This window comes from Neolamprologus multifasciatus, chromosome 15 (assembly GCF_963576455.1).
Source record: "Neolamprologus multifasciatus chromosome 15, fNeoMul1.2, whole genome shotgun sequence".
NCBI classification, from domain to species: Eukaryota; Metazoa; Chordata; class Actinopteri; order Cichliformes; family Cichlidae; genus Neolamprologus; species Neolamprologus multifasciatus.
This window is the reverse complement of record NC_140453.1, coordinates 2,995,692-3,006,814: the sequence shown is the minus strand read 5'-3', so window position 1 is coordinate 3,006,814 and position 11,123 is coordinate 2,995,692. Positions and strand designations below refer to the sequence as shown.

Below are 11,123 nucleotides of genomic sequence, written 5' to 3'. Positions count from 1 at the left end.
GTCAAAGTATCTTACTGTATATTTTACAGTTTTGTACTGTCTTTCTAAAATATCATTAAATTTACATAAGTAGACTGTGATTTTACATGTCAAAGGTAAAATAACATAACATCACTGTAAATATAATAAAACACAATTTACTTGTTTTTTAAGTATATTTTTTTGTACATATGCATATTTAGATTGTAAAAATACATTCAGAAATGTATCATGATTTCACAAACATCTGTCCGTTATTTGAAAGATCGAACTGTTGTATTCAAATCTAATGCTATGGAAAAGCATATAACATGATCCCTATAAGCTTGTGTTACATCACATAAGTATTATTATCATTGCTATTTAGGGCGATTGTAGCTCAAGAGTTGGCAGTTCGCCTTGTGATCAGAAGGTTGCCGGTTCGAGCCCCGGCTTGGACCCTCTCGGTATTGTGTCCGTGGTCAAGACTCTTCGCCTACTGGTGATGGCCGATGGTGCGATATGGCACTCTCGCCTCTGTCCCAGGGCATGCAATCCATTATTATTTAAACCAACTGTTAACTGTATATTTCTGTACATTTACGTATTATGATTCATATTGCCACAATCATTGACCTTGTTTATAGGTAATTTCATTGTTTGATCACGTTAAAATGTTCCTAATTTAATGTCTAAAAGCACTTGGAAAAGGCAGAATCCCATGTAAAATTAGCGCAACAAACTCTATTGTCATTACTGGAAATAACCGTATTTTTATGAGGAAGTTATTTTCTGTTATGTTACGGTAGTATTTTGGCGCCCCAGCTGCCGGAATATTAACGTTTTTTAAAGGTTTTTTTTGACAGCGTAATATTGGGTTAAATAAAACCTTTCTATTGAACAAATGAAAAACCTGATGACCACACTGGCATTGTGACCATAAACTTACAACTGTACGCCCACGCAGACTCACAAACCAAAGGAAGGTGACTGTGGAGTTACTACAGCCTTGAAGTTTAGAAAAGCCACATTCAGTCAAGAGATACTCTTTGAGAAAACCAGCAACACCCAATTCAGAAAAAGTACAAAGATGTAAAAAAAAAAAGAATAAAGAGATAATGACAACATCAAAAGATAGATTTCTTGGTTTAAAGTGCCCAGGTGTTAAAGTGAAAAATAAATCAGACAAGGCAAATCTTCCACATGAACTATTATCAAACTAATTACAGTGAAAAGTCTCAACAGCAGTGGTATAAACACCACACATACACGCACACACATCTTTCAGTTTAGTCTTTCACCTCCTCAAATTCCTTTCTGCAATTGTTATTTGCTATTATTACAAGCAGTTCCTGTTATTAACAAACATGCATAAAAGGCTGTAAAAAAATACAACTGTTAATTGGAAATGTAAAAAATAAAATACCTTGCATCGCCCATCGGGCCAATTGTTCACAAATAATATGCACCAATAATTCTTTTTTGAGAGCTAGAATGTAAATGTGCCCGTCTCTAAAGCACTCTGGGTCAACTTCTGTTGTTTAAATGTGCTACAGAATTTAGCACATGAAACAGACGTGACAGTCAACGTATATTTTTTCATTTCCCAACAAAATTCAACACAATTCAGTGGATTACATAATAAACTTAGCAGATAGAAACAAAGTATCAAGCCTATCACTCTTGTATCGATCCGATACCAATGCCTGCGTTAGTATGGACACTATTGATATTTAGATCAATCTACCCATCTCTACTTCTTGTGGTGCCCAATTATTCCATAACATTTTTCATATATGTGTTAAAAGATGTGCTGTTTTTAAAAAGAAATCTACTTAATGTAAAGAAAATGGCTTCTAAAAGTCTTTTCTGCAAGCTGAAATGTTCACAGATGCATACTCGACACCTCTCCCTGACACTGTGTATTTTTGACTGCTTCATTTTGTTTTCGAGATGTATTTTGCCTCGGTCAGCCTTGGAAATGAAAAGCTGACTGAGTGGCTGTGTATATTACAGGCCTCCAGGTGAATTTGAGAGAGGAGGGAGCAGCAGAGACCAAAAGCAGATGCAGGAAGCAAAAAAGCGTGAGCAAAAACAAGGTTTTTGTGCTATTATTTGAAGTTTTATTATCAATTAAAGATGTTCTTAGACAAACATTGCTTCTAATTCTGCTCTTTAGGTATGGCTCAGTGGATTGGCCATGCAGCACGTGTGGACTGTTACGAGTACGCATGCTTCCACTTGGAAAGATTAAAGATTAAATACTAAGAGTTTTTAATCAACTCTGGAAGAAGAGAGCAGTTTGAGAAGTCATAGCCTGTACTATTGGAAGAAAAGATTGATTTGTCGCTTCACTTTACTCTCGGTAATGAAATACGATAAAGACTTTAAAGATCTCATTTTATTGTTGCCAAAGGGCAGAAACAGAGAGGCGAGTGCACTTCGGCACTTCATAGCTGCTGTGATCTGCAGTACCTGCATGGCCAAATCCACGCTCCATACATCATCCTGGGCGTACAAGGAAAAACAAGATGCATGTCAATGCTCAAAAAGCCTTACTGATGCAATATTGTTCTGTTGGAAAAACACCTGGCGCAATTTCTTCACTCGTCGCCCCAAAGCTCAGCAGTGTTTAAAATCCAGCACACCTTTGATCGGCACGCATGATGCATTTTCTCAGCCCCTCTTAACCGAAAGCGACAATGCATACTAAAAAACCTTGGGGAAATGCTGCAAATTAAAAATCGAGTTGGAAAAACAAACACACACACACACACACACAAACGCACGCTTGCATCCAGCATTGCTCTCACGTCGTCTTCTCTCTCGCTGCTGTTGCGAGTTTCTGTTTGCTTTAAACACAGATATCCCTCCAGTCCCTCACGCTGCTGCACACTGTAGCAACTCAAGGCCTGTTGATCAATGCAGCCTTAATTTGAGAGCATGGAATATAATAGAGGCATTAGCGTCCATTGATTGGAGCGCAGAGGGCCAGTTGCAGTATGAACGGAGAGTCGATAGAAACATCACTTACATTGACCAATACTTGCAAAAAGCCCCTCGGGGTGGGGGGATTTAAATGTCAAGAACAAGTTTGATGTGGGGGAGATTTGACTGGGCTCTATATTTGGTTTGTTCAATTTTTTTTTAAATGTTTTTTTTAATTAGAAGAAGAAGCAAAGTCCTGTGATCACGTCAAATAATTTAAAAGTGTTCGAAAAGCTGCTAAGGGGAAAGAGTTAAATATTTTAGATGTGAAAAGTAGCGTTGATGAAGACACTAACTGTTCGTGAACTGGACGGTTGGTGCTGGGCTAGCGTATGGTAATTTAAGGGTACATCTGCAAGGTTAGGAGGAAAATTACAAATTGATTTTGGCGATTTCACAGGGTATTATAAGCTCAACTTGTTGCGTGCATTTAAAGATCCACACCGAGCGATTAGGGAAATGAGAGCACAAGTTCAATGAAAGTAAAAACACTTCATCTTGGAAATGTCTGTGGAATCAGTGCAGGCTGTTTTAGAACACCGTCTAGGTGCTCGGGGCTGTCCACTGCAGGTATTTGTGGGTGATAAAAAAGTGTTTCTTCATACACATTATGGCTTCTTTATTTTGCATGCAAATTTCAAACATTTTGCTTGTACTGTTACATTCAGTCTGTGAGATAACATACATTTCTCCCCTGTAATGTCCCATAATATCCTAACAGAGATAACAGGCAGTCCGGTCAGTAATCGGATTAATGAAGCAATCTGGCAATCAGTATTAATTAACCAAATGAGCCTAAGAATGAGTTTTTTGGGGGAGAAAAAGGCAAAAACAACAATAAGTAGAGCCAATCGTCTTTATCTGTGAGAACCACATTGCTCATCCACACTCTCTGCAGCCAATCATTCGAACCCTAATTAACTCTCTGGAATTGGCTCTGTGTGTGTGTGTGTGTGTTTTGGCCTAAATGTTCCTTTCCACTATTTACAGTGCAGGAGATTATCTTTTTGGTTGTTGTTGTTGTTGTTGTTGATAATCTGAGTGTGCTGCAGGGCTAGCAAAAGCATGCCAGGGGCAGCAATATTTCCTCTCTGCTTGCACTTTTATTGACTGTGCCCGAGTTGACAGAACCTGTCCAACAGTCAGTCACAGAGAGGTGTCCTCTGCTGCTTGTGTCAAACTACACCTAATCCTTTACATTTTGGTGGATAGAATACTTTAAGATGTCCAAATGCTTACAAGCCCAGAGATGGAAAGGTGTTTGACCGTGGAGAGCGTGCACTGTCTGTCTCTTTTGCTGCACAGATTCCCAGCTGATCTACGGCATTGTTGTGCTCTCCATTCCTTTGAAGGCACTATCCTCCTTCCTCCTCCCTCTTCATGCTCCTCTTGTGAAGCATGAAGTAATAGTGGCTCAGTGAAACTGCTGCACTAGCTCTTTCATCTCCCCATGGAGCATCTGGTTGGTTTGAGCCATGTAGTTGCGAGTACACACACCCCGGGCCCCAGTGTGAAACTTCACCCGCTAACACACTCTGATGGCGTCCTCCGACGGAGCGTTTTTCGATTTTCACGGCTTATGCTAAATGTGGCTCTCTCGTGCAGCTGGAAGTAGCTGCTGGAGACAGAGAGCGAGCAAGAGTGATGGGAGTGGTGGAGGGCAGGGTTGCAAATGGTGATGTGGGCACATGCAGGGCTTGACAGAAGAGATGAGCCCGGGCAGGTGAAGGGGTGAATCATGTTGTTGTGTTTTGCAGCAGCTAGGGGTGGGGCAGAGGCTGATTTGGAAGCCCAGAGGGGAAGGGGGACGGAGAGCGAATGCATTGAGGCTAATGTGGGGAGATACGAAGGGGGAATGAGCTGAACAGTAGGCTCAGTCAAGCAGGCAAGTTCACTCATTCAACGTATTCCCACAGAAAGCTAATGTACAAGAAAGGCAGACAGAGTGGGTGGGATAGAGAGAGTTATAAAAACGAGGGAGGAAAGAAGAAGAGAAATATGAGCTTAGGGCATAAGTAGGAGTGTTACATCATGGAATAGTAAAAGATTGGGTCAGGTGGGAGTTTGTCTCCTCTAGGACTGAATTCGAAATCTCTCTGCTGCCTTTTCAGCGTGCAAAAACAGCCAGCCCGATAACTCAGAGAGCTTATTATCTCACAGTCCTCCACCGGCAGGTCAAACAACAGTCTGCACCTCTGAGCCCCCAGGATGGAGCACTGCACCACAGGGGACCCAGGGCTGCTGCTCTCCCCCCTGCTGGTGGAACAAACTACACAGTCACCCAGGAGCACTTCCAGCTGCGGGGACTTTTAAAATACAGACCTTGAGCCCTTTTGGTTTTAGCCATGTTTTTGTTTTTTTAATGATTCATTAGCAAGCAGCTTGCTTCTTTTTGGCTTTGCTTTTAATCTTTGGTCCTGGTGGGGTTTTCCTGCCCCTGCTCACGGTCTTGGAAGAATGATCCAGATGCTCCATTACAATTAAAAGTCACTTACACTAACAATTATTCTCAAATCAGAGCTTTTGGCCACTTGGGGGCAGCGTAAACAAGTCAACCTGTCGTCTTTTATATCACTAAACTAAGAATCGGTATTTCTTTGTAGTGATGCTGCTGGTCATCTGCTGAAAGCCTTTATTGCCTTTTTGGTTTGTTTTCAGTTACCTACATTCTGAAAACAAAAAACAAAAACAACCGGCTTTTCAGATGCTAAATGCTCCTCTATGTTTGCTGTCCAATCACTGGCTTTTCATTTGGCGTTGCAGAACTATACAATAGTTACACGCTAAGACCAAGAACAAAAGAACAGCTGGGCTGAACCAAGACAATAAAATGGTCATCCAATGATGTGAGATGGCTTTTCTATCACGAGCAACCCTTTATACATTTTATCTTACGCTGTGTGTTTAGGTAAAAAAAAAAGATAAACTCTTGATATTCTCTTCTATCTGCTGTGGCGTTGTTATACAATGTCCCTTGCGGGGTTCCGTAATACAACACATATGTAGAAATAATAATAAAAAATTATATTTATTTATTTCAGTGTAACACAGGCTACCTATGCCTGAAACTGTAGTTTATATTTTATTTGAAATGTTTATAACAACAACAACAACAATAATAAAAGTGTTACTATAATCATCGACTTTATAAACTTAAGGCAAATAATCGCTTCTCTGAAGTGAAATTAAGATTCTAATTGATTCAGGATCAATGTGTGGCATTATTGATTATATATGTAGATCTAACAATTGCTCTCTTTGTCTGAATACAGATCTCAGAAAAAAAAGACCCCTAAAGGCAGCAGGATACAGGATACTAAACTCAGCTCAAGTTAGCATTCGTCACACTCTTGATTATAATAATTGTCTAGTTTAGTTCATTTCCCTTCAAGGTGAATTTTGTAGACATTTCAAACTGCATTAAATGTGAAAACTGAGAAAATATTAATGTTCTGCATTACTCTAAATGGTTATGTGGACATCTTTAGTCTTTATATTACTTTAAAGTATTCCCTGGCAATATTTTCTAAAGCCTGAAATAGAGCTGAGAGTTGGTTGGTTGGTCTAGTCTAGGGGTGGGTTTTTATAATCGATTTATCGATTAAAATCGATTCTGGCTTGGATAACGTGAAATCGATTCATTAAAATCCTGAATCGATTTTTTAATATAAATTTATTTTGCCCGAAATGCCAGAATCTCAGGTAAAACCTCACAAAATTTCAACAACCACCAAACGGCTAAGACAGTAAATGAGAGCAGGAACACGGATTCTGCACAAAGACGTAAACACAAACCACGGACCCGCCGACGGATCAGAATCAGTGAGATGTCGCCTTTCTCACCTGATGGCACGGACACGGTCGGGGCTGAAAGCCGACAGCTCGCTGATTCTGACCTAATTTCTGCCGTTGAATACTGAACAAATGTAAACTTTTTAAAACTATGCAAAATGCTCAGCCGTGTCTCTAATAAAACCGCTGTAACTTCAGAGGTAATGTTCATAAGTTGATTAATGGTTCTCTTTCGTTTTTGATGTACTGCAGAATATTTTTAAAAAAAAATCCCAGGCCAGGAAAATCGCCTTCATGTTTTTCTGTGTTTTATCTTCAGCTACTTTGACACAAAGGCCTCTGCTGTGACGCTCACACCTTTGATAAAGTCTTGCGTGTGTCAGCTTCCTTTTTATAGATACAAAAATATGTAAATGTACTGATCTGAATTATAATATTTCTGACTGTCAAAATTTCCCAGATTCAAATCGAATTGAATTACAGAATGATGACATCACACACATAACTCATTGGCTTACAGAATGATGACGTCACACATATTTAGAATCTTACCTCCAATTCTTCCTTTTATCTTTTGATCCTTAAACCCATAAATAGGGGTGAAATGCAACGTCTTTTAGTCCGTTACTCGCAGCATTTATGTTCACAGCCTTCGACTGTTCGTGACACAGATTTAGAGTATTAGCACCAACGTGATCATTTGATCCTAAAACGGACAAATAACGGTGAAAAACAACGACTTTTAGTCAATTACTGGCAGCATTTCTGTTTGCAGTCCTCAACTGTTCGCCAAAGAAGCATTTGGAAACATTTGGATCCTGACCCCAGACTCCAACATGTCTCAAGGAGAAGAACCAAAAAGTCAAGAAGTTGACCCCGGTGCTCTTCCCTGGGATGAACCAGAAGACCCTTACCTCTCCTCTCTTCCTTGGGATGAACAAGTTGAATTAGAGGAGAAGCGCTTGGCAGAAATGGAGAATGAAAATCTTCTTAACAGAGAGAAGATTGCGTTATTGGTGGAGGAAAATGAGAGACAGAGCGCTCAATTAAAAAAAATGTCCTACCAGCTCCAAGAAAGGGAGAGTATTATTGATGAAAAACAATGGGATATCACAGACATGGAGAAAAAGAACCAAGAGCTCCAAGGAAAGCTGGATGAAGCTCTAGAAAAAATGAAAGCAATCCTCCAAGAGAAGAAACAACAGGACATGAGACAGAGACAGATGCACGATCAACTCGAAAAGATGGAGATAAAATACAGAGTGGTAAAAGCAAGGGATGATAAAAATCAGGAAACAAATGAAGAGGTTCTTCGAGAGAAAAGGCAACTGCAGATCAAACAAAAGCGAATGGGCCGCGAGTTTAATAACATCAAGAAACAAAATGACGAGTTGCAAGTAAAGCTTGATGAAGCTCTGCAAATAAATGAAGTAATCCTCGAAGAGAAAAACCAACAGGACATAAAGCAGCGAGACATGGAGAGCCAACTCCAACACATGGAGGGAAAAGACAGGATGCTGCAGGCAAGGCTTAACGAAACAATGCACAAATATGACGAGTTGCTTCAAGAGAAAAAGCAACAGGAGATAAAACAAAAAGAATTAGATTGCAAGCTTCTGAACATAGAGAAAAACAGTGAAGGCTTGCGAGTAAAGCTCGATGAAGCTTTGCAAAAAAATACAGAAATCCTCAAAGTGAAAGAACAACTGGACATAAACCAGGGAGACATGCAATGCCAACTCCAAGGCATGCAAGGAAAATACAGAACACTGCAGGCAATGCATTATGAAACACAGAACAAATATCAAGAGCTGCGTCAAGAGAAAGAACAACAGTACATAAAGCAGAACGAAGAAAAACTTCTTCTTGTCCAGGACTTTGAGAAGACAAACCAAAAACTGCAAGAACTTCGCAACAAAATGAAGTACACAACAGCTGAACTGGAAGGAGAAAAGGAAAAAGTGCAAAAACAGGAGGCAACAGCTAAAGAACTAAAAGAAAGGCTCGAAGAAGAACAAGCCAAATTAGAAGAAGTGGAAAAAATATGCAAGAAACTAGAGAAGCAAAATACAGAAACAGTGGACGAGTTGAGATCCGTCATACTAGATAAAAAAGTGCTTGTGGAAAAGCAACTCAAGAAGAAGAAAAAATGCTTCCGCTTCTTCCTCCGGAGGGCCACTCCTGCCTCATCTTCCTCCACCTCTGTTCCAGCTTAATTTTCCCTTCTCCTGTCCCTCCCCTCTCTCCCCAATAATTTAATAATAAACACAATTGGCTCCATTTTACACCTGTCTGATCAATGTCTTCATTCAAGAATGAATTGTCTTTGGTCCCAGGTCTGAGGACCGAGGACTTGTGTGTATTCTGTGTTTTCCTCGGGTTGATGATCCTCGCGGTCGTTCAGCCCAGGAGTCCAGATTCATTTTCTGTGTGTCGTGTTGGTTGTGTTCTCTTCTACTCCCTCCATCTTCCTGTCTATGTTTTTGTTCGCTCCTGGATGTTTTGGGTCGTCGGAGGGATCCCTACCTGGGAAGTCGCGACCAGTGTTGGTCAAGTTACTTGAAAAAAGTAATCAGTAACTAATTACCGATTACTTCCCCAAAAAAGTAATCCTGTTACTTTACTGATTACTTATTTTCAAAAGTAATTAATTATTTAGTTACTTTTTAAAAACACGATTTACAACCTGAATAGGTGATAAATCGATAGATCTTTCAGCCCAATTCTACTTTTTCTGCATAATCATCATACAAAATGTAATCAAATGGAAAAGTCTCTTTTTAAAACTTGTTTTATTAGTTTTAATCTTTTAACTTTATGCATTAGTGATGGGATTTCCGGCCCCTTTTAGAGATCCGGCTCTTTCGGCTCGGCTCACTAAAGAGATCCGGCTCTTTCGGCTCTGAACCGGCTCTTCAGGTTGTTTTGTTGCTTTAATTATTTAATCATTAACAATAATATAAAAGTATGCAGAAAAGGAATTACTAATGTAAAAAAAAGTGGTTTTATTTATATATGTTTATATATGGCCCCTAGAGACAAAGCACGTACAAACTCTAAAGCATATACAAACTCCAAAAACATTTCTAGTGTTAACTGAACTTCCAAAACAGAGCTACCCAGATCACTTAAATTACACAATTGAAAGCATGTGCGTATTGTTTGTGTATTTATAGACAAGCACTCATATTTATTCAAATAATAAAAAAAAAAATTCATTTACCTGTTATTACCACACACCAAATCCGGTTGTTGATACTTCCTGGCTTGTGTAGCCACTAGGTAACAAACGCTCAACACTGCGCCCTAGCATCCTGGAGCACTTCTGTTGTCTTTTGTACGTGATTCTGAGTTTGTACGTGCTTCTGAGTTTTTACGTGTTTTGGAGTTTGTACGTGCTTCGGGGTTTGTAAGTGCGTCTGAGTTTTTACGCGTTTTGGAGTTTTTACGTGTTTTGGAGTTTGTACTCCTTTGTCTCTAAGGGCCACCATAAATATACTTTATTTATTCACTCCACATAAAATGTAATAAATAAATCAAATAATACAAAAAACAACTATTTACATTTTAAACTTTTAACTATTTAAATTTTCAGCTTTTTCCTTTTAAACAAATTTAACGTGAAACAACACAAAACACTGCAAACCACAACACAATTAAATATAAATTAAAATATTAAAACAAAAAGAAGATGCACATTCTCTGTCATATGGGCCTGTATGATTTCTGAATCCTTTATCATCTGCAACTAAAAATAGTGGATGATTACTATACCTTTCTAATGTGACATTGTTGTCCCTCGCTCTCTTTCTCTCTGGCTCCGTTCCTGTGCTACTGCGAGTGTAACTAACGCCCCTCCCCCCTCTGCCCAGCGCAAAGTACAGGCCGCGCGTGCGGAGTTTAGGGCGAGAGAGAGGGTGAGAGAAAGAAAAAAAAAAAACCTCACGGCTCCCAATAAGGATCCGGCTTGCGTCGTTCACTTCAAAGAGTCGGCTCTAAGAGCCATTTCGTTCGCGAACGACCCATCACTGTTATGCATCAAGCAAAAATGTAATTATATGCAACATTCTCTGACTGGAAGAAATTTGTTTAACATTTAAACTTATTTTCTGCACATTCCAGCACATAAAATATTTTTTTTGTGTGTTTACACTCAGTCTCTCAAATAGATGCAAGTAAAACACAGCAGAAAATAAATAACATCAAAGACTAGCGGTCCTGTTGCTCTATTTTCACCTGTAAAGCAGGAGTGGCGTAGGCGGAGGTTTACCCTGGTGCAGGTGTGCCGCAGCGGTCAGTGGAAGAATCCGCGAGTTTCTCTGTGAGTTTCCCATCGAAATTGAATTGAATCGAATCAAACTGAATCGAATCGAACTGAATCGAAT

The 11,123-nt window shown here is 39.5% G+C and overlaps 1 protein-coding gene across 1 annotated transcript; it reads left to right on the top strand.

Moving 5' to 3' along the window:
* The first annotated feature begins 274 nt into the window (after positions 1 to 274).
* On the top strand, positions 275 to 10,654 carry LOC146501291 (uncharacterized). The gene has a single exon (XM_085133519.1). The coding sequence runs from the start codon at positions 7,575 to 7,577 to the stop codon at positions 8,952 to 8,954; it is 1,380 nt and encodes a 459-aa protein (XP_084989645.1). The 5' UTR covers positions 275 to 7,574; the 3' UTR covers positions 8,955 to 10,654.
* Positions 10,655 to 11,123: the final 469 nt, after the last annotated feature.

Excerpts from the sequence above, each read along its gene's own strand:
- LOC146501291 (XM_085133519.1), top strand. The coding sequence starts at position 7,575 with ATGTCTCAAGGAGAAGAACCAAAAAGTCAAGAAGTTGACCCCGGTGCT.